The sequence below is a fragment of the Pomacea canaliculata genome, linkage group LG12 (assembly GCF_003073045.1).
Source record: "Pomacea canaliculata isolate SZHN2017 linkage group LG12, ASM307304v1, whole genome shotgun sequence".
Taxonomy (NCBI): domain Eukaryota; kingdom Metazoa; phylum Mollusca; class Gastropoda; order Architaenioglossa; family Ampullariidae; genus Pomacea; species Pomacea canaliculata.
In genome coordinates, this window is record NC_037601.1 from 10,252,745 (window position 1) to 10,277,030 (window position 24,286).

General features: G+C 43.5%; 1 protein-coding gene and 1 long non-coding RNA gene across 3 annotated transcripts; one reads left to right on the forward strand and one right to left on the reverse strand.

Moving 5' to 3' along the window:
- The first annotated feature begins 1,777 nt into the window (after positions 1 to 1,777).
- LOC112576934 lies at positions 1,778 to 13,051 on the forward strand. Of its 2 annotated transcripts, none has more exons than XM_025259814.1 (6): positions 1,778 to 1,886; positions 5,241 to 5,413; positions 6,099 to 6,264; positions 7,252 to 7,490; positions 8,054 to 8,360; positions 9,244 to 13,051. In XM_025259814.1, the coding sequence occupies exons 2-6, from the start codon at positions 5,270 to 5,272 to the stop codon at positions 11,859 to 11,861; spliced, it is 3,474 nt and encodes a 1,157-aa protein (XP_025115599.1). In that variant the 5' UTR covers positions 1,778 to 1,886; positions 5,241 to 5,269; the 3' UTR covers positions 11,862 to 13,051. The 2 variants fall into 2 exon arrangements, with proteins under 2 accessions (XP_025115599.1, XP_025115600.1); XM_025259815.1 differs by having other exon boundaries at positions 1,786 to 1,886; positions 5,123 to 5,413.
- On the reverse strand, positions 12,715 to 24,286 carry LOC112576935. The gene is made up of 4 exons (XR_003101974.1): positions 24,194 to 24,286; positions 19,137 to 23,101; positions 15,268 to 18,906; positions 12,715 to 15,045 (listed from the first exon to the last, which is right to left on the reverse strand). It is a non-coding gene; the product is annotated as an uncharacterized LOC112576935 (long non-coding RNA).

Here is a 24,286-nt window from a genome sequence, read left to right on the forward strand (position 1 = left end):
GTGAGTGTGAGGGTGTGGGTGTGTGGTTTGGGAATATAGTTTTAGTGTTGTTTCTTATTTAGTCGGGTATTTACATGGACTGTAGGTGTTTGTGTGAGATGATAGTTTGAGTGGAATTAAGTTGTTATTAAGTTTTTATTATAAGTTTTATTATCAGCCAGTTGTTTTACCACGTCTTTTAATTTCTCCTAGTGAGATAATAAAGTTAAATTGAATTGAATTGAATTGAATTGAAAGGAACTGCTGTTGTTTATTAAGGCAGTTGATCTGCTGAGTGTTTGTTTATAAAGGCACTTAGAGAGCTGGGTGCGAAGACAAGTGAGGTACAATATATTAAGAATAATAACAATAATAATGACAGTTGGTTTGTATACCACCGTATATTGTCCCCTGTGGACAAGCTCAAGTCACGAACTTGTATTCCACACGCACGATGGCAGGCCCGTCACAAACATACACAATCACAAGTCCAACACGAGGAAGACATAAGATAAGACAAATATTCAACAGAGCTCAGCCCCCCTCCAGCCATTTTACCAGCGGATGTCACTCTAATTCGGAGTGTGAACCAGAAAAGCTCCGAACTCGGGAATTTCTAACAGGCAATGGGAAGCTACTTCGTCACGTGGCTGGTCACAACGACATCTGGTGGAGGGGGCAAGAGTGCAGATGACCATGCACCTTATAGGCGCTGATCTCAGGCTTTTCCCCTACCTCCATGTGCTCCTCCCCAGTCTGTAAACAACTCGTAATCTCTGACAAGTCGGCATTTGAAAGAATTTGTTGGTGCAGAACAGATGTCAGCAATTGAACGATTGAGGAATAATATAAACACAGCTGTTTAGATGTGCTGCTGAGCAGTGGAACTCTCTTCCACATCACATTCGCCACTCTGAGGCTACATTCTGAAAACATATTAGTTCACAAAGTACTATCCCTAAATTACTATTCTTAACTACCTGGCAATACTGTCTGTCATGTTAACCGTCACATAACGATTCCATCTGACACTGTTGATAGTATCTACATCCCTTCATACCTTCATCCATTACTTTATGTTCTACTACTCTTGTACCTCATCTTTATGTTGTTCAGTGTGTCTATGCGTACCTCCCTGTTTCTGGCTGTTATCTTTCATTTATCATTATTGGTCAGAGAGTGCGATCTATCTTGGTCGCCATGCTGCGCGTTATGAATTGTTATTATTATTGACTGCATTCAAGTGAGAGTCAAGACAGAATAAGGCATCGATGAAAACTCCAAGATTCCAAAATGAGAGAAAGATATTAACCCTAGAGATAGAAAAGTAGGGACTATGGCACGCAATGTTTTATCTACATTTCGCTGCCATGCTATATTTATATGTGGTATACTTGTACATGTGTTTATTCATCATACTTGTGCGTGTGTATATTTATATATCAATGTTGTAATGTTTGAATTTATATATGACACACTTGTCCGTGTATATATTTATTTATAAGACAAGATATGAATGTACAGGTGTATATTTATGACGATAGGCGAACTTGTACATGTATAGCAATCTATGACATATTTGTACATATGTGAGAGCAAACCCGTTTCTATTTTTATTGACAACTGAACTGCCGCCATTGGTGTTCACTTGTGGTCTGAACTCTTCATCAAAATGTTCCGTGCCCATGAAATCCAGTATATATATATAAACCCGTTTCTATTTTAAGTCTAGGTTTCCGGCAGTTCCCGTGCTCATGAAGTCTACGGATGGGGGAAAACCCCGTTTCTATTTTTACTTCTGACTACGTGGCCGCCATTACTGTGGTGTGAACTGTTCATCCAACGTAGAGATTCGATTTGTGTAGCTTTCTGTCCTCTTGTTACACTGTCTCTACAAAATAGTCTCAGTGAGTATGTTTGTCGTGTGTCTGTTACACTATTTCTACAAAATATTTACAATATATCGTACGGGGCCATAGGTCACACTGTTTGGCACAAACAGCCTCGATCGTGCCGCCTCAGCAGTTACTGACAGTACGACTGACTCATTACCGGTTACATGCAGCATTTCTAACGATGGTTTACTAGAACCTACAGTATAGTCATGATGCCACATTAGTGATACCTACAGTAGTCATGATGCTCGTTCTGTGTTTACTTACATTATTCTAACGATGGTTTAGCTGTGCCTGCAGTATTCATGATGCTACTGTAGTGCTGACCTATTGTATAGGTAACTCTTGTGTGGTGGTACAGTACTGACGCTGTGTAATGTGTCTGAACATATTACCTATAGCACCTATGGCATAGCAGTACTCAAGGGTCGTCGACCTTTATGTGAGTCACAACCTTGACATGAACTTTAGCCCTCTACTCAGTCTACTGCAACTGAAGATGCCTGTCTTAAGTTGTAAATAAATCTTTTTAAGGCATATCCCATGTTACAGCTGTGTCTTAAGCTGTAAATAAATAGCTGTAAATGTATCCCATAATACTCTTCTTGCTGTAGGTTCACTTTGTCTTGAGCACGACATGCTCGTAAACTGCTGATCACAGAGGGCATTGTCTAGACATAGGGCAGACCAAGCACCCAAATCGGATACACTAATTACACATTCATACATCTTCCATATTACTTATACTAATTACACATTCATATAACTTCAATATTGATTACATTAATTACATAGTCATACGACTTCCTATTGATTACACTATAATGGCATATACAATTTCCTATTGATTACACTATTTACAGTCATACAACTTCATATTGATTACACTAACTACATAGTCATACAGTTTCCTAATAAGTACACTAATTACACAGTAATATAACTTCCATATTTATTGCAATAATTACACATACATCTTTCTATTGATTATTTTAATTATACAGTCATAAAATTTCATATTGTTTTTTACTAATTACACAGTATTAGCATTTCATATTGATTACATTGATTACACAGTCATACAGCTGCCTATTGATTACACTAATTACACAGTCACACAAATTCCTAATAATTACAGTAATTACACAGTCATATGACAACACCATATTGATCACACTAATTACACAGTAATACAACATTCTATTGATTGCAATATTTTTGCTGATTACACAGTCACACAACTTCCTATTGATTACACTAATTATAGATATACAACGTCCTGCTGATTACACTAATCACTAGCTACACTGAACACAGTTATGCAACATCCACTTATTGACAAGTACAATAACTGCATGGTCACACATGTTGATTATACTAGCTGCATAGTTATGTAATGTCCTGCTGATTACAATACTCACACTGATAACAATATTTACAGTTATATATATATACAACGATTATACTTATCACTACAGTTTTACAAAGTCTGCTTATAACACGAATTAATCTTTCACGCTTATGCAACATTCTGCTGATAACGCGGTTATACAGTAACAGTCGTGAATGATGGCTTACACCCTGATTACATATAAATACCTTATAGCTATGTATCATGAAGTTGTTGATTACATACAAATGATCTTTTGGTCATACGTGGCATGTTAATGGTACCAATGGTAAGCACCCCTTTCACCAAGCCAACACACGCAGTGCCCTACTACCAGAGGTGACCCCTACGCCTGTAAACATTGTCACGAATGTCATGGCAAGGGCAGCCGGTTCGCACCTTACTGAGTATAGGTATACGCTGCCTGAAGGCCATACTCAGGTGCTACATAAGCTGTGAGGACCTTGCTATAGTCTGTAACCCCATACACAGTGCACAATGCTCCACAGTTCACACTAACCGCTTGCCACGAAAAGGGATTTAACTTTCTGGCCTCGTAATTCTGGCCGTTAATGCACCACTAATTTACTGAACTTTATGTGTTTAGAGAATTCTGTAACATCTAGCACTTTATACTACAACAACGATCTTCTCGCGCTCGCTTTCCTGACTCGTTCTCCTTTCTCTCTCTCGCTGCGCGCGCACACACACGCTCTCTCTCGCATGCTCGCGCGAGCTTACATACGCACAAAAATGCATTTAAATAATTTGTTTAAGATCTATCATTTTATACTACAATAGCGGTCTTCTCTCGCTCGCTTTCTCATAACTCCTTCTCCTCTCTGTCTCTCTCTGGCACGCGCGTGCGCACTCACACACACACAAAACAAACAACTGCACAAACCAAGAGACAAGGAATGACGTGCACCATTAAACAAATAACAGAGATTACATCAAAACTAATTTAGTGGTCAAATTTATTGAACTATATATGCATTTAAATAATTCTTTGAAATCTATCACTTTATACTACAACAGCGGTCCCTCTATTTCACTTTCTCCAAACTCATTCTCCTCTCTCGACACTCTCCCTCTCAATCACAAACTCTCTCGCTAGCATTTTTTATCCATGCCAGTTTTCACAGTAACCGGATAAACCAGTTTTTCTGTCTGAAAACAAGTGAAAACGTGTTCAAGTAGTTGCATGACTCAGATAAGTTAGAAGAATTGTCTCAAAATACATTTCTTCTTCAGGTTACTCTTTTATTGCTAATAGAATTAGTGATATCTTTGGACAAAGTGGTTGTATCAATTGTAAATGTCCTTTTTTCATTCCTAGAGGCCAGCACCACAGATGCTCATGTTTTTGTCGCCTTAATAGAGCACAAGAGTGAATAAGAGTTCAAAAGTCCAGGGAAAAGTGTACAAACAGCTCAAATTCCTTGCAGTCCATACTGCCAAAGCAATGACTGTGATATTGTCACATTTATATTATTCATGCATTGAATATTTATGACAACATCAGTGCATGTAAAGAAACTAATAAAACACTACTTTTCTAAGGAAGAAATAAGCATTGATTAGAAGAGTATGCGCTATTGATTTTCTTTCTATGTGTTCTTTAATTTTCCCAAAGAAATGTATTGAAAACAGATCACAATGTATTCTTGTGAACAGCTAATGAGAGAATCAAATTGAAAATATTTTTACCTAACACAGGTAATCTCTTCAATAATCTGTCACATATTGTATCAAGCTAACAGCATTTTTACTGATGCTGTAGCACCGAGTACTCTGTTCATGTTTTATGCATCAATACAGTATTATAACTGTCTACAGGTTAAGTGTCTTTTTGCAGAGCAGCATCTCCCGGTCAACACAGTTAAGAACGGTCTTTATTGGTCACTGTCATCACGAATCCTCTTCACCATATTCTTTCTTCGTCAGCTTCCTCACTGTTATCATTGCTGTCGCAGTTGTTTGGTGATAAGTCTGGGGGATCACCATGGTGACGCTAGGAGTTCACAACAAACGATTACCTCTTGAGGACGTCTTGGCTAGGAAAATTCGGGAAGAATTCGTGAGAACAGTGGACCCTTCTCTTCTCATCCCCAATCTTCCTCACAACCTGCTGACAGACGTTGACGAGGTAAGTTATCTCTCTTTCTTTCTCTCTCTCACACACACAGAGCGAGAGAGGCAAGCAATGTACAGACACACATACAGGCCTTTTCTACACGCATGCACATACACTGCACTCAACAACTTAACCAGCTCCACTCATCCTTTCTCTCGCAGTCTCTCTCCCTTCATTTCATGTTTATGTGTCTCAGGTATACTGTTCTTCGAGAGAAACATTTACTGTAAATTTCGTACTATAAGCCGCCACTTTTGTCCTCAGCCTCAAGCCTTGCGGCTTAAACAGCGATATATTTCTACACACTTAAAATCTTAGCATATTACTTCACACACACACCTACACACACACACTTAAACTTAGTTTTTCTGTACACACATATAAGCTTAGCTTATTTATTCATGCTTGCAGAAGCTATCGTATTTGCTAATGCGTGGAAACACTGCTGTAGCCGACTTTCAGTGTGGTTTGAACTTCACTCGAGGTGAACTGAGATAACATCTGATGCTGGGTGGGAGGTCTACTCATATAGCTTTGTGTTTGTTGTCGCCTATCGGCTGGACCTCATGTCAGACGAGCAAAGTCGTTAGGAATACCACAATCCTTACTCAGGGTGTATGTGACTCACTATGAGGCTGTAGTCCTCGATATGGTGCTGTACAGTGTCGTGCAGCCCTCAAGTGTAACTGGCTTGCAGGAGATGATTCAAGCAAAGCAGGACACTCACGGCCGGACCCACGCGGCTTGGCTCATGTTACGTCGGTTGTCAAGAAGAGGGAACTGGGTGCCTGGTCTACAGCTAGGACTATGCAGCAGCCAGGTGCGACTGGAACACCTGGCCCAAAAGATTGAGGACCTGTTATGTGAGTTTGCAGTTCTTATTGGTGAGACGTTGAAAGCAGTCACTTGTGTCTAAAGCCAGTTGTAGATATGTGTTTAAATCCACTTCTAAAAATCTCTACACCTCGGGTGTGTTTGATTCATTTTGTCTCTGTTTACTACATTTGCACACCTGTATATCTCTAGAGCATGTTTTCCTGGTGGCAGTGGAGGAACTAACGCTCTCTTGCATGGCTTGCCACGAACCTCATCAATGGGCGGAGAAGGGGGAACAGTTTGGTTTAAGGTTAATTTACCTCCCACACCTAATCATTGGTGTAGGTGACAATGTGACAATGACAATTCTTTGACAAACACAATGAAAATTTTATTAACAAGAGGTAAAATAAGCAAGAAAATGCATTTTTCCATTTAGTCCTCGCCCTTCACAGGGAAAGAATAAGCTAATTAAAATAATTTTGTACTATTAGAATAAGTATTAAATACAGATAAACTAAGATTATCGTCTTCTTACTCTTCCTCTCACCAGAACAACATATGGCCACAGGACTTTTAGTTATTGTGCAGCGAAACAATGGAACTCTCTCCCTTTCCATATCCACCACCTACCCACTATTGAATCCTTTAAACGTGCACTGAAAACACACCTCTTCCATAAACATTACTCCTAACAACCTTTCCCATAATGCTAGTCCTTTGCCACACCCTTCCTTTTGCAATATCGTGTTACTCTCAGCTCTTGTTCTTGTTATTTGGTTCCTCTTTGTGTTTTCTGTATTTTATTTTATTATTCGTTTAGTACTGTCCATGTTTCGCTCTTGTTCTTAAGCGCTAAATACATACATTCTTTGTTGGCAGTACGCGCTTTACAAATTTTGCATTTATTGTTGTTATTATTGTTGTTGTTGTTGTTATTATTATATCGATGAGATGGGAAAGTTGACAGTTATTGTACACACCTGTTAGGTGAGATGGGAGAGTTGACAGGTATTGTACACATATCTGTTCAGGTGAGGTGGCGATGGAGGTGGATTTCGTCGAAGAAGAAGAAAATGACATGGAAGTTGACCATGACAGTCCACTTTCTCCGCGTACTGCGGGACTTAATCTTGATGAACCACTTTTAAATGAGCTGGAAGGACGCCATCTTAGTGACCTTGTAGACGATCAAGTCCAAAGGTTTCAGAAGGCGGTCATATCAGCTATCGCGGAAACCTTTTTCACAACTGTTGCCAAGGAACCACAGCATGTGAGCAGCCTTGTGTTCTTACGATTCGATATATGTGTTTAAATTAGGAGTGCTGTATTCTTATACGGGTGTAGTGGTGAAATATGATAATGTGTATTTTATGGGTGTAGTGGTATAGTGGTGCGACGGTGTAGTGTTGTAGGGGTGTAGTAGTGTAGGTGGTGAAGTATTGTAGATGTGTATGGTCGGCTTTGCGCTGACAGAAGACAATACGAGCATCGTTGTTTTGAGCTCTCTAAAAATTGTCCAACAAGCAGTCAGGGAGGGATAGATGAGCGCTCTAAAGCTTGTCGAGCAAGCAGCTAGGGGCCTTAACCCTTAAGATCGGCCTCAGTGTGAGTTCTCACCGCCGCTGCTTCTCATCCTCGCCCATTCCGACTTCATGTACCGGGGGGTTTCCTCCCCTGGTGCGCCTGCTTGCTCCGTGTCCGGCGGTTACAGATGATGATGATAATGATAATGATGATGTATTTCTGTGTGTCTATGTATATTTACTTATAGTGATAGAAAAGTAATGTAATTCTGTGTCATGATATTCCATAGAAATCAATGGCTACTTTCAGGTGACGCATTTAATCGAGCTTTACAAGAATATTGTCAACACCATCAGCGCCACGTCTGTGACTGTTGGCTGTCTACATGTAGGCCTGCGTATGAACTATGTGAGTGACGTCAGCACAATCCGGAAGTTTCTGGAGGGCGGGTCGCTGGTGCAGCTGTTGGAGCACGGCCTGCTGACGGAGGAGCGGCGCCGCTGGCTGAGGGAGCAGGCGGCCGGCTATGGACTGATATGGCGGCGGATTGGGCTCAGAGTGGCCATTACGGAGGACAACCTCAACCACTGTGAAGCTTTCCTGAAATGGGTCAACGGTAAGTCAAACCATATTAAACACGAGCCTCTGATAGGTATCTATGTATCTTCAGATGGTAAATAGCTGCATTCATAGTGAAAATATGTGTTGATTCTAGCATACTGCTAAGATAAAATGTAGAAGTTTGATTGATTGAATGATTGGTGGAATGTGATGTAGACTCCCTCGTTGGAAACATCAAAGAGGTGATACTGTCAGTAGCCTAGGAGGTTCTATGGCGATATAGAAATAAGAAACAGGCATGGGTCACGAATGACATCCTAGATCTCTGTGACCCAAGGAACTCACTGAAGAGAGAAAAGGAAAGCAAACTGGAAGCAGCTTCCAAATACAAAGAAGTGAACTGCACCGTCAAGAAAGGCAGGAAGGTAGCTAGAGAGAATTGGATCGAGAGCCAATGCCGGGAATGGCACAAGGTGACAGCAAAACGGCCTACCAACTTCTAAAGACCTTCATAAACACAGATCAGCACAAGACCACCGCAGAAGAGCTGCTACCATAAGAACAGATTGGTTTCAGATCATGTAGAAGGACAGTTGAGCAGATCTTCAACAGTCGCATTCTCATAGAAAAGCATCTTCCGCATCAGCGGAACCTCTACCATAATTTTGTTGACTTTAAAATGAGCCAGTCAACACGAATGATAGCAATGTACATTCAATCAGCATCACAAGTAAGAGCAAGCGTGATTACAGATGTGTGTGGGTGTGTTTATGTGTGTGTGTGTGAGAGAGAGAGAGAGCGTGAAAATGCATGAAAATTTTAGGTGAGGGGTAAAAACTTAGTCTAAGAAAGAATTATCACACTTTGTGGTCTGACGTGACGTTCTATTCATACAGTTTACATTATCTACTAATCCTAACTTTTACTTGACTGTTTAGAGCCCTCACTTGCCCGGTCAGTGGGAGAAGCGCTGCTGTTCAACCTCCTGTCCACATGTCCGCAGGCGAGCGCCAAGATGTACCACGTGACCCACATCCCCCGCCTGCTGAGGTCTTTTCTAGACTGGCTAGCCACCCATCACCCAGTCTTGGCGACAACAGTAGCAACGGAGTTAGTTGACAGGCCTTGGGAAAAGGCTTTGATCTTTGCTATGAAAGCTTGCAGGGAGTTTTTTCGATTAGACGTTGACTACGTCGCCGACTTGACAACGATCGTGTCGACGCTTTTTGTCAAACTCAGCCAGGAGAAAGTCGTCGCCACGGCAGGGGTACAAATGGGAATGGACACTGGGCGGGAGGGGGAAGCAATGGTAGTACTGGACGTACAGGAGTTGTCACACTTGTCTTTAGACTTCCTCCCCGCGGCTGAGCGACTGCGCACTGCCGGCCTTCTCGTGCCCGTCACGTCATCAGGTCACCTGGGGCGGCTCACCTTCTGTGACCCCTTTGTGGCGGACCATGCGATCAGTAGCATGGTGTCTAGTTTGCCTGCTCCTGACGACAAACATTTGTCCTTTGCCTTAGGAGTTGGCTCCCATCACATAGTCCTTCACCTCCTCGCGAAGGATGACACCTCTCCCTCACAACCCTTGACGCTACCCTCAATGCTTGTCTCTAGTGCCGACACGTCACTCTCACATCCCCTATCTTCTCCAAGTGACACTACGCAGCTGCTGCTGGATTGTCTCTCTTGCTATGACACTTCACATCCAGCCTTTGAGTTGGTGGCAGCACTTTCCCCAGAGTGGCCTCCACCTGCGCATATTGCGGTCAGCACGTGTCCCGCCCTCACACCGGCCCTCAAGCGGAAGCTGCGTCACCTAAGGCTTGACGACGTCGACTGGGAGACGACAGAAACGACGCTGCAAGCTGTGGTGTCGGCCACCTGTCATGTTGACCTCAGCAGAAAGCTCAGCGACGCTACAGATGTGGAGCTGCGGGCCGTGCTTGCATGCACTCAGCTCACCAACTTACCCGGTCCTCTCGTCCTCCGCCCCATGCTTCTGTCGGTCGCCTGGCAGGATCGAAGCCCGCGGCGCCTGGCCAGTCACCCGGCCCTGAAACTCTGCAACAACCGCCTGCAGGAACGCCACGTGTGCTGTCTAGAGACCGCCATGTTAGGCTTGGAGTCGGTCGCTCACTTTGATCTGTCGGACTGCGAGGTCAGCCTGACCCATCTTCAGCGGCTGCTGGACGCCATGCCCTGTCATTCGGTTCAAGAACTGGTCTTAAACGGTATACGCCTGACAGACGACAAAGAAGGACAACTCCCCAAGTTTTCTCACCTGGGAAAACTACGCAGCTTGATGCTGGAGCGTACTGGCCTTCGCGACAAACACCTTCAGCACTTGGGACGACAACTCCAGGCACTTCCCGACTTGCGCGAGCTTTCCCTAGCCTCAAATGTCATCACCTCGACAGGGTTGTCACACTTGGTGCCGGCTCTGGCCTCGCGCTCCACCTTGCGGCTGCTGCGATTGAGTGAGTGTGAGCTGGACGTCGGGTCGGCCTTCGTGATTGGATGCATTCTGGCCGCCGCACGTGATTTGCACGTGATCAACCTAAACGCCTGTCACCTTCAAGACGATGGGCTCCAGCACCTTGTGCGAGTTCTTCACGACAAACTGCGACTAACCAAAGTGTCCCTGTGGCAGGGGGGTTACTCTACTGAAGGGCTAATGCCTTTGCTGAAGCATCTGTCGTTGTGTCACAACATGCAGTTCCTAGAACTAGGGGAGTGCACTCTGGTGGATGACATGGCTGACCTCGGAGACAAACTACTGATGACTTTAGCTGAATCGGACGTGTGGCACTACCTTGGTCTATGGAAGTGCCACCTGGGCAAGAGCCGCTACTTCCTGCAAGGTCTGGGTGGACTCACTACACAGTTGCGGGGCCTGGACAAGCTCGTGCTACAGGAGAACGACTTGGACGACGACAGCTTCAGGCTTCTGGCGGACGCCGTGCGCCGAGGCGTCTTCAAGTACCTTCGTCACCTGAACCTCATCCACAATCCTGTGACAGAAAGTGGCGCCGTCTACCTGGCTGATGTACTTCACTGTCTGCCTCGACTCCAGGAACTTCTTCTTCAGTATTCTAATATTTCGCCCCAGGGAGCGTTGCGCCTGTCACAGGCCGCTCTCAACCTTCCCGACATGACCGTCCTTGACCTGTCAGAAAGTAGCTGCATGACGTCAGACGATGCGCGTGACGTACTACGTGAGGTCATTGCCGCTGTGCACGAGGGAGGCGTAGTGGCAGGACACGGCGTAGCCTTTGTTGCCGTGGAGGGCGATCTAGAAGATTTTCTGCTGCCCCAGGCGGAAGAAGCGGAAATCTCGGTACCTCACAGGGATGTTGTACAGGAAGATGGAGAAAGAATTGCACAAAAAGGGGAACCTGCGATAATCACAACAACAGCCACAGAGCAGCCATTTACAGAGAGAGTTGCGTCCCCTCAACAGTTTACACGTCAAAACGCCATCGTCAACATTGAGGTCGGAGAGGTAGTTGTTGACGATAAGTTCCACATCAAGATCACACGAAAATTCTTCTGATTTTATTATCTCATCGTATAAAACCTGAAACACATGAATAGAGCTGACTGAAACTGATTGTAATGAGTTGTGCAGGTCTGATGGTGTATGTGTGGTGTGTGAGTGGTTTTGTGTGTGATGTACCAGTGGTGTATGTGTGTGTGAGTGAGTGGTGTGTGTGTGGCGTGCGTGGAGTATGTGAGCAGTGTGCTTGCTGCGCTTAACATCTTTTTGTGTGGCATCTGGATGATGCTATTTTCAAGAAAAACAAACGACATGAAGAGGCAGTTGAACGTCTGCTTGAAACTGCTAGAGGTCGGTCAGTTGGTCGGTCTAGAACTATATGAGAACAACAAACAACAACATTCTCGCTCTAACATCCGACGTGCGAGTTGTTGACGTCTTAGTGCAGCTGCTAAAATTGGACTTTCTCTGTACTTGCTCCATCCTGACCGCTGTCCAACATTAACGGTGCTCACTCCCCACCTCTGTGACTACATCTGGTCAAATGTCTGCATTGCTCATCTTTACTTCAACTGAAGATCAACACTTTCCACTTTTCTTCACCTCTATCTGCAGGGCCACGGAAGAGACCTGCACAGTCTGACTGTGTCCAGCTCTTTCCACTTTTGACTGTGCGCTGGCGGAGAGAACATTTGTCGGCCATTTTCATCCGTTTTCCTCCGATTGAGGAGAACTGGAGAGAAGGTGGGGAGTGTTTTGAGAGAATAAAGTTGCTTTCACTCCTTTGTACCAAAGATGGACAGTAGTAACTTGCTTAGGAGCAGCATATTATTCATCATCTCAACTTAACCCTAATTTAATAATTATATTGGCACTTAATAAAAAAGCAAGTTTAAAACAACAATGATTATTTTTGTGTTTTGCACAATGTATTTTATGTATCTAAATGATACGGGGACAGACTCCTTTTAATATTAGGAGAGTGGTCCGGTGGCCCAACGGCTATCGCCTGTCATTAACACAGCAAGGCTGTGTGTCGTTGTTCCTCGTGTTCCGGCGTGTGTCGCCGATTGCCAACGTTCCTGCTTTTTACAAGTGAGGGAGACCATTGTATGAACTGTAAATAAAGTGTTTGAAACTCTCTGACCGCAAGGACTCAATTATACTGGTCAAAAGTCATGTTACTGAAAACAAATAGTTATTTCTTAACGATATTTATGTGCTCAACAAGAATATGTCAACCAAAATGCATAATTGGCTCTAGTTTTTGTGTGTGTGTAATCTACAACAATTATTGAGTACAGTGTACTTCACGAAATGCATGCTAATAGCAAAGGAACTTTGGTTAATACCTGTAACAAATGAAGTCATCGACTACGTCTGAGATTTCTTTGCCTGTCTCTTGTACAGATGTTAGGAAGCATCTCTGGGGGATTGTCCAGCAGTAGTCAGCGAGCATTGCAGTGGGCAATTTTCCATGGTATCTTTTTTCCACTGTTGGGATATCGTGATGAAAGCGTTGGCCATGTTTATCACTAACCATACCACAGTTGTCCTGAAAAAAATCCAGATGGGAATGAAGGAAGTTGATCTTTAGAGACATATTGCAGCCAAGTTTCTGATACTGTTACTTGTAAGTTTTCTGTCCTAACATTCCCGAGAAAGTGTGTAGACACTAGGCCAGAAAGATGCTTGTTTCATATCATCCTGCTAGCAAGTTGTTGAACTGGTCATGTTTGAAGAGCTCTCAAATCTGAGGACCCACAAAATCTCCCTCTTTAATCTTTGCCTCGCTGAGTGAGGGAATTGTTTCTGTAGGTATCGGAAAGCCGGCGAAGTCCGGTCCATGGCTTTCACGAAGTTCTTCATCAAACCTAATGAAGGAGTGGTATAGTAGGATTTTGTGAGCCTCGACCACAGCTGGTCCCTGCTGCAGTCCCGTTAAAAGGGCAGCAATCTTGAAATCACCTCAGAAGTGCTAGCTGTACTTATTATACTCAATGGAATTCAATAGCTGCCTTAAGTTATCGTACCTCTCTTTCCTGCGTGCGCTACTGGAATAAATGGAAGACGGTTTCCATTGTGCAAGAGCACAGCCAGTTTCGAAGAGTCTACAAATAGTCTCCATTCTTGTAGGCCATGAGTTATTTCTAAGGCATTCACGAGGCCCTCAGTATCGAAACAGATTGCCTTCCATTCTGAAGAAAGGCTCTAACTGCTGGTGGCGCTTTCGATCTGAAGTAGTTGTGACATCTTGTAGAAGATTTCACTGTCGGAGTCTAGAACTGGACAATTCTGCCATGTACTTGGATACGAACCAGGTCATTAAGATTCTTCCGGTGTTATTCTTTGTGGGGTTGATAATACACAACAGTGAAAATCTGGATCACTGCATGCTGACTGACCAGGAGAAGAACAGGTCGGCCCACCCTCGTTATCATCAGCTGAATCAAGAGAATATTCTGCTGGAGGTTCTGGAATAGGAAGTCCCTCACCTTACTGAACTTGCCTCAATGCAGACGACATGCTGGGGCAGACTATTCTCCACTTCTTTTGCAATGGATGACGTGTGCATGACGTTATTATGCAAAATGATGCAGCATGACGTCATTTTAGGCTTATTTAGGATGTTACAGTCCTACTGGGTTCATGAACACCGTGAAACACAGACAGTGAACTATCAAATAGCTTCAAAAAGAGAGCCAATAAAAAGTTTTCATGGTCTGATGTCTTTTGTAAGTTTTCCTATTTTTAACTGACTATTGGATGTGCCAGAAACTGCAGTTGGTTGAGAACACTTCATTTAAAAGAGTCTGTCGATCACGTGACTGAGACGTGACTGTCACGGACGCTACTCTCACAAGAGCAACACACACACACACACGGCGTCCACACGCGTTCTTTCAACAACACAAAACAACGACCTGTCCATGGGCATCTCGTCTTTTACTGAAGTGCCCGCTGTCTGCTTCTCTGTTCTTCTTCTTTGTTAGTTTTTTTTTTAAAGCTAGTTCTGGTCAGGTCACAAATAACACGAATACTCTCCAACACAGTGTAAAAACCAAATAATTCTACTTAGACAACTCGCACAGAGAAAACTCAGTGCTAACTACATCCTCTCACAATTCTCAGTTCCACGCCAAAAATGTAAAGTTTCTCATGTTTGTCCTGGCATCTGTATACTTGATACCAGAGGAATGGGATGACGTCACGGAACTTTGTCCGATGAATAGTGGCCACTCTGAAAAAAATAGAGTGAGTCAAAAAATTTTTTATTTCTGATGTATCAAACTGCACATAAAGTTCATACTCAACAGCACACTTTTAAATAATCAAATATACACAGAATACATTGTGTATACATGTATCCAGATTCAAATATACGATCATTTCAGAGATGTGTGGATTTGTTCAATGAAGTGTACTTATTAACGAAAATAAATATTTTAAATGCAATGCTCACATGATAGGTTTCCCCTCAGAAGATACACGCTGTCCTCCTTTTGTTCCCTTGTAGAATTGACTGGACTGGTTTTCCATTCCTTCCATTGCAGTTTCTTTATTCCTCTTGTCGGCAGAGTTTGTCCCCGAATGATCTCCAAACCACCGATGTATTGCAATTTTCATCTTATGTTTCCTCAGCCGTCCACGTGAATCCACTTTCTTGGCCGCAGTTTTGTTGAATAGACGTCTCGGATGAAACAGAAAAAAAATGAGAAGGGTTACCCCAAAGGCACCAAGCAACTAATCTTGAAACTATAACAACTATCTATGACACTGCAAAGATGGTTGACATTTTTCACAGATTATCGGTCAGAGGCCACGTGTATTAATTAAGGTCGGTAGACGTGGACAGCTGAAGCGCACAAACCTTTGTGTAGCAAGATTGCACAGAACAACCAAAGAAAAAGTCCGCGGTACCAACTTCACAAAAGAACAGTCTGTTAACATTTACATAAAAATTTACATAAAAACTGGGCCACGTGACAGAATCGATGTGGTTATCGTGCCTTATCACGCGCAAGATCGAGGTACCAAGTGTCCCAAGTTACTCACATACATTGCACCAAACTTAGGGTTCGACTATTAACCAGACGGACATTGTGGCATAGTAGGCATGGTCAGGGTGCCACGTGACCCACTGCTAGTACTTTTCGTTCCTCTGGTTAATGTGCTCTGCCTAGCATCTCTAGACGATGTCCCCAACATTTAATTTTTAATTGGCCAGTTCAAGATACCCTGTGATTGCCGCTCCCGACATTGTTGCACCATTTTTGATGACACCTTCTACAATGGATCATCACCTCATTCATTTGTAATTTTTATATGTTTAAAATATTGTTTGTTTCTAAGGGTTTATAACCAAATAAATGTATAAGCATTTCGAAAGCCTATTAAGTTTTTTAACTTTGCATGGGTTACCTTGAAGTGCCATGTGGTTGCCTCTCCCGCTATTTTCGCATCATTTGGTAAGCGAAAAGCGATCGACAGATTGACTAGGATGGCAAGGTGGAGGCATCTTCTTCATTTCTTGTTCATATTTTTCTAAGGGATTTATTTTGTCATCCATGTAAATATGTACCATTTTAAGCCTCTTACGTTTGCAATTTTTCATTTAATCTATTGCTATTTCAAAATTTTTTGTTATGAATATAGAACCTAGCCTTGTAAGTTAATATTTGAGTGGATAGCTAGACATGCTATACGGCTGCCGCTTCCGCCATTTCGTATCGTCTTGGGAGGAAAGAGATGGACACGGACCTTGCACAGCGCAGTAGGCTTCTCCATTAATGTGATAAGTAATTTTATTAAGACCTTAAAAATAACCATAAAAAATACGTTTTTAACTTTTCATTGGTTAGTACCAGATGCCATGTGTCTGCCGCTCCCGCCATTATTCATCACATGGTGCGGGAAGCGGTCGATCCAGACCTACTAGCATGGCGAAGTGTAGGCATCGTATTCATTCATATTTAGTAAAACTCTCTGTCAAAGGTTTTATGAGTTTTTGTTTTTTTTTTGCAACCACATGTTTATAACTCTTTATTGTTTAGTTTGAGATGCAGTTGGCAGCCGCTTCCACCATTTTGAATTGCTTGGTGCGGGAAGCGGTCTTTACAGATTTTAATGGATTTTTTTTTAATCAACCTTGAACCACAAAACGGAAGGATTTTGTGTCTCTTTCTGTTTGCATTTTTGCTTCTAATTCAAATATTTTGTTACCCCTTTATGTTTTTAACTCTTTATTGGTTTGAGTGCATATTTCTTATCGCGTAACTCTTGACGACCATAACAAAATGGCGGACCTGTAGGCGGAGCTAAACACAAACGGTGACGTCACTCGCCCTCCGTCTGCTCGCTGCTCCATACCCGACACTTATATAAAACAGTCCAAAAACAACAACAAAAGAAGCAAAAAAACAACAAAAAACAAAAACCAAAAAACGAAAACACAACAGCAAACAAACTATAATATCCCTTTAACGCACACAGCTTCACGCCCCACCTTGTACTCCCCTCTGAACAATCACTCGTACTTGAGGTGACCTTCGCTCGCCTCTGTTCAAATAGCATCCAGAGACCTGTGACGTACATCCGTTATCCTACAAGAAGTTACCAGTTGGCTGCAGCTTCCCACACCAAGCAATGCAAAATGGCGCCCTATTGCATTGCATGGTGTGGGAAACAGTCGACACAGACTTATCATGACAAGGTGTAGGCACCGTATCATTCCTGTTATATAGACTTTTCCCTCAAAGGTTTTGTGATTTTCTTTTTTGCAACCACACATACGCATAAGTATTTTGTTGCTCATTATGTTTATAACTCGTATTGGATAGTTCCAGATGCCATGTGACCGCCGCTTTCGCCATTAGTGCAGGAAGCGGTCGACACAGACCTTCTAGCATGGCAAAGTGCAAGCATCTTATTCATCTCCGTTTTAGAGATCATTTTGTAAGTTTTAAAAAAAAAATGATTAACCACATAAGGGATAAGCACTTTGTTGCCTCTTAAAACCAATCAATGATTAAAACCTTGAGATGCCAGTTTGCTGCCACTCCCGCCATTTTTGTATCGCTTTGTGTGGGCAGTTGTTGACATAGACTTAATGGCGAAGTAGAGGCATCTTCTCATTTCTGTTTCACATAGTTTTGTTTTTGTAAGTATTTAACGATTTGCTTTATCGACACATAAATCGCCAAGTTTTTGCAAGCGCTCTTACAGCTTCAAACTTGTATTGGTTGTGTGAGATGCTCTGATTTTTTAACCACATAAATGGACAAGCCTTTTGTAAGCCATGTAAGTTTTCAACTTTTCATGGAGATGCCATGTGGCTGCCACTCTCGCCATTATTCACATTTTCCCCTCAAAGGTTTTATGAATTTCTTTGCAACCACATATATACATAAGCATTTTGTTACCCTTATGTTTATAACTCTTATTGGTTATATATATATAGTTCCAGATGCCATATGGCTTCGGCTCCCGCCATTTTACACCACTTGGTGCGGAAAGCGGTGGACCCAGACCTACTAGCAAGGCATCGTGTTTACTCATATTTTCGTTCAGATTTGTGTTAATTTCAAAGGTTTTAATATATTTTTATCAACCACAAAACGGAAAGATTTTTTTAGGCCCTTAACGTTTGCATTTTTGCATCTAATTCATTTCTGTTTCATAAATTAACAAAAAAATTAAAGTTTATATATCTAATTTTGACATTTTATTGGTTTTTGAGATTTTTTAAGCCCTCTTAGTTTTTGTTATTGGTTAAGATTTAAGATACCACCTGGGTGCCACTTAGGGGAACGAAATACAAATTGTTTTGAAAAGATTGTTTGCGATGTACCAAAGGATAGGAAGGAGAGAGAGGAAGGAAAACAGTGCAAGGAATAGGAAAGGAATACATCCCTTGGGTAGCCGCCGTTGCTTTGTTCGGCGCAGTCGTCGTCCTTTCCTAGCCAGCTGTTGTTGAGGTCGATGGTGTGATAGTCGTAATCACCGAGCAACATGAGCTGGCCACGTTGATGGCAGTGGTGGTCACGCCAGTTTTTTAATCCAGTCTCATTAGTCGAGAAAGAGTTGGTGGAGTAGCGAGAAACTGTAACAACAGAGTGTGTCAAACAATAACAGGTATCTATTTACAGAAAAACTGTCGTAACAAAGTAAGGGGAATACCATCATAATACTCTGTGTGCAATAACATGTTCAGTGTCAGTTGAAATTGTTTGTTTTTTTGTTTGTTTGTTTTTTTATTTTTGCTGCCTCGACGTAAAGATTATCCAGGGAAGAGAAAATACATTTTGTTTTGTAAACAATATGCCGATGTACCCTGTAAGTATATCCTGGTAGCCGCTGCTGCTTTACTCGACGTGGTCACTGACCACCATAATCCGTGTCAGGTGATCGTTGATGTCTTGGTGGACAAAGTCACTGTCCTCTCCTACCCATCTGTTGTTGGGGTCAGTTGATAGTCGTAGTCACGTGCAACATTAGGTGGCGACGTTGGTGGCTGCTTCCCCCAGCAGTAGAGCCCCACACTCTTGAGAGGTGAAGGGGAAACTGAGAGAAAGGTTAAGAGAGAACAGAGGGAAAGTAGAAAGGGTAGGAAGGGAGGAAAGAGACTAACGTGTTTGAGGGAAGAGGAGGGACATGAAAATAAGGGAAAGGAAGAAGTGGTTAGGAAAGTGGATGAAAGTGTTAGAGGAGAACAGAAAAAAGAGATGAACGTGTTGCAAAGGGTGGGAGAACAGGAAAGGAGAGTCCAGAAAAGAGCTGGACCAAAGGGAAGCAAATTGAGAAGGAAAGAGTGAGAGGGAAGAGAAGGGATATAGAAAGAAGGTGAAAAGGAGGAGACAAAAGATAGGGGGAGATAAACGTGAAGTGCAGGAAAGAGGTTGGAAAGGGGTGAGAAAGTAGTGAGTAGAAAAGAAAGGTAGGAAGAAACGGGCGGGTAGGAAGAGGACTGGAAAGGAAGATAGCGATTGGAACCGGCAGAAAGTAATGGAACCCGGTGTCGTGAACTCAGGAGAATGAACACGCGAAGACGGTCAGAGGTTGCGATTGCCGTTGTCTCGGGCTGATCACACTCTCGACACCTCTACCAACTCACTCCGACATTTACCGTACGTGTACACTTAAACTAAATTGCTAATTATACTTTACTTGACTCTTGAGCCCCCAGCGCGCATCTACAATAACCAACAGAAGGCAATTTATTGTAATAAAGAAGGCTATTAATGATCGAGAGGTTTACAAATCAATTTACAAGATTATACAATTTCAAATATGGCCGCTCTCTAGGTGTCCCGTTACTTCCCTATGCCTAGTCCAGGTATCATTACCTTTACTACTACACACAGCACAAGAACTTGTCGAACACACATTCGCCACTTATCTCTTCCCACAAGTCTCTTGTCATGTTGTCATATCCTCCGTCGATCGTAGCCGCCTCAGTCACGAGCGCAGAGACTCGGGCACCGCCGTGTGTCACCACGTGTCTCATCCTCACCTCTTAGGCCGTCACAGCGGTCAGAGCTTGACCACGCCTAACGAGGACCAACGCTTATCTACCAGCCTCGAGCTCTACTGTCTGCGACCAGACAGCTGCTGGTGATGAAGCGATGAGCACTGGCACTGCTGTGTGCCACCATGTGTCTGTCTCGTCCTTTAGGCCGGACTGCTGTCTAAAGCTTAACAGCGCCTAACAAGGACCAACACTTATCTTCCAGCCTCAGCCTCTACTGTTTGCGACCAAACAGTTACTCTGGTGATGAAGCGTTGTGCACTCTGTGACTGAGCGGGTCTTATGCACCTATTGAGTCAGTTGTGCTGGAGCAGTCCCGATTCCAAGACAACTCACAACGGAGAATATGAACAGCCTTGAAGAGATCTCTATTACAATTTTATTCCTCGAGAACCCAGTGTGTAGACAACGATTCTTTGCTGCTCGCAATTGTCGTGAACTTCGGGGAATGAGCACGTGAAGATGGTCAGAGGTTGCGATTGCCGTTGCCTCGGGCTAATCACACTCTCGACACCTCTACCAACTCCGACATTTACCGTACACGCACACTTACACAAGATTGCTAATTACACTTGACTCTTGAGCCACCAGCGCGCATACCCAATAACCAACACAAGGCAATTTAGTGTGATAAAGAAGGTTATTAATGATCGAGAGGCTGACAACTCAATTTATATGATTATACAATTTCAAATAGGGCCGCTCTCTAGGTGTCCCGTTACTTCCCTATGCCTAGTCCAGGTATCATGAGCCACTAATTACCTGTACACATAGCACACTACACTTGTGTAACATACACTCGCCACTTATATCTTCACACAAATCTCTTGTCAAGTTGTCGTATCCTCCGTCACGAGCGCAGAGACTCTGGCACTGCCATCTGCCACCACATGTCTCATCCTCACCTCTTAGGCCGTGACAGCGGTCAGAGCTTGACCACGCCTAATGAGGACCAACGCTTATCTACCAGCCTCGAGCTCTACTGTCTGCGACCAGACAGCTGCTGATGATGAAACGTTGTGCACTCTGGCACTGCCGTGTGCCACCATGTGTCTGTCTCGTCCTGTAGGCCGGACTGCTGTCTCAAGCTTAACAGCGCCTGACAAGGACCAACACTTATCTACCAGCCTCTGTCCTTTGATGTCACCCCGTCGATCGTAGCGGCCCCCATCATGAGCGCAGAGACTCTGGCACTGCCATGTGTCACCACGTGTCTCGTCCTCACCTCTTAGGCCGTAACAGCGGTCAGAGCTTGACCACGCCTAATGAGGACCAACGCTTATCTACCAGCCTCGAGCTCTGCTGTCTGCGACCAGACAGCTGCTGATGATGAAGCGAGGAGCACTCTGTGATAGTCCCGCAGTCCGACCTGACCCTGCGCTATGTCTGTCGTGACGTAAGCGGTCCGAGGTTCACATGAGAGATAAACGGTGGTGGGGCTTCTTGGCCTTTTGTCCATCCGACAGTCCAGTACCGCCAGAGGCTGACTACTGTGTCGCCGCCGCAACCGCTAACTCATCCCCACTGTTACCCATTCCACCTTCTGACAGTCTGTTTACATCAGCTCGACTCGTGCAGGGAGAAGAAGTGCGGCACCAACACTAAAGCCTTATTCCTAGTTATCATATGACATTTGGAAGAGAAAGAGTAAGACGAGGATGGCAGGAAGGGTCAAAGGAAGAGACGGAAGCTGGGCCAAACCGGAAGGGTGGGAACGAAGAAATGGTGGAGGAGAGAAAGAAGGAGTGGTGGGAGTATGGGGATAGAAAGCAAAGAAGTAGGAAAGGAAGAAGAAGGGTGGAGAGAGAAGAGGTGGAAAGGAGAAAAAAGGGAGGAAAGAGAAGAAAGGAAAGGAAAGGAGGACGTAGAGAAGGTATGTGAAGAAAAGGATGAAAAGAGACGGAAGGGGTGAAAGAGGCGGAGAGGGTTAGAATGGGAAGGGAGAGTGGGTCCCTTCCCATCTCAACCCCTCCACCCCTTCCCCCTCCCATCTGAGCTCTATTCTTCCCCACCTCTCTACATCTCTTTCTGACACCCTCTTTCCTTAATGTTAGGAAAAAGAGGTCAGGAGAGGCGCAAAGATGTGGGATGAGAAAGATGATGTGAAAAGAGTCGGGAAGGTTAGGAACCCACCCTTCCTTCCCGTCCCGTTCCTTCTCACACCATCTTTCCCATGACATCCCAACCAACAGAACATAGGAGATGAGGTTGGAAGGGGGTGAGAAAGGATGGGAAAAGGTGTGATGGTGAGGAATTAGTCAGAAAGGGAAGGGAATAGAAAAAGATTTGAGAGCTTGAGGGGTGTAGAAGTGATGGAAGAACATGAAGGCCAGAAAAAAAGGGCAAGTTTGGAAGATAAGGTGGGAAGGCCATAAGGGGTGAGAAGGAAGAGAAGGTGAATGAATGGGGTGGTAAGTGGAAAGAAGGGTTTGGAAAGGTTTGATGTAAAGGAAAAGCTAATAAAGGGGGGGGGGAGAGAGAAAGGGGTAAAATTGGATTTGCAAGGAAAGGAGAGAGAGGGAGTTGGAGGGTAGCAAAGTGTGAGAGGTAGAGGTGAAAAGTTGAGAAGGTTTGGAAATTGGTGTGTAGAAGGGCAAAATAGGGAGGGGATTGGAAGGTTTGTGGGAAGGGAAGAGGTTAGAAATGATGAAATCATGACAAGAAGGTAAAAAAGAATGTCTGGGATTAAAGAAGAAAATTGATGAAGTATAGGGTGTGGGAAGGGACAGCAAGGAGTGAGGTTGGTGGAAAAGGAAGGAATGGAAATAGCCTGAAAACATAAAAGGGAAATGTACAACTGTGGCTAATGTAATGCAACCAGAAAGCATTGGGCAAAATAATAGCATTGTGTAAACATGTGCTGCCAATTACTATTCAGCATTATACATAGTACAAAAATGAGAACAAAAGAGTGAGATTCCTACAAGAAACCTAGAGGCAGTTCCTTCCAAAACCAATCTCTATGCAAGTATTGGAAGAAGCAGTTGAGTGCCTGTGTATTTGTATGTGTGTGTGCTCGCGCACATGTGTGCTGGGAAGTGAATACAAGAAATGCAGATAGCAATTGTCATTTAATGGAACTCAACTATGTCTTTAAATAAAGGGACAATCTAAATACACAAATACTAAATCTTAATTGCAAAAGCAGTTACATGAAATCAATGTGTCTGCATCATTATAATCCTTGAAAGGTGACTGAATGGTTCATGGGTGAAATTACCAAAAGACATGTGTCAAGGGAGTTAAGAGATAATGTGCTGTGTAGTGCGGGTAACAATTATTATTCAAGGAAATTTAAATATCTCATTGAATGAAACGAATCCTCAATCATAATCGAAAATGCCTAAATTAAGTTTGGTGCCACTTACCCAGAGGCGGCGTTAGGAACCGTTAAGAAAACGCGGGGCCTGGGGCCGACCATCCGCACGGGGCCTGGGTAATGGAGTACATGTATCAACATCCCTATTGATATGATGCCGGAAGCACTGATTTATATACAGTTAGATAGGCTGGATCAATTTCGCCAGATAACGCACGAATTTAGTGTTTTAATTGTTTGTAACCTTCCCCACCGTTTGTGACAGTAGCGGCTTTTTCTTAAAGCGAAATAATATGGTGACGATAACTTAATAAACTGCTTGATGTTATTGTCGGGTTTAACATGAAGACATGGGTTCAATAATTTGCTTAATTAAAACTTCGAAGTGTTTTCTGAACGTCAATTTTTTGGTCACAACTTGTTTAACACAGCTAGCAATAAGTCATAAAGATGACATAGGGGCTGAAGCGCGGGGCCCCTTCGAGAGCGGGGCCTGGGGCGGCCGCCCCATTTGCCACCCCCTAACGCCGCCTCTGCACTTACCTTATGGGCTGACCTGACCACCACTTGGCCTGCTGGTTTTGAAAGCTGGTTTACCAAACCTGTGATCTGTAAATGATGAGGAACACATATTAA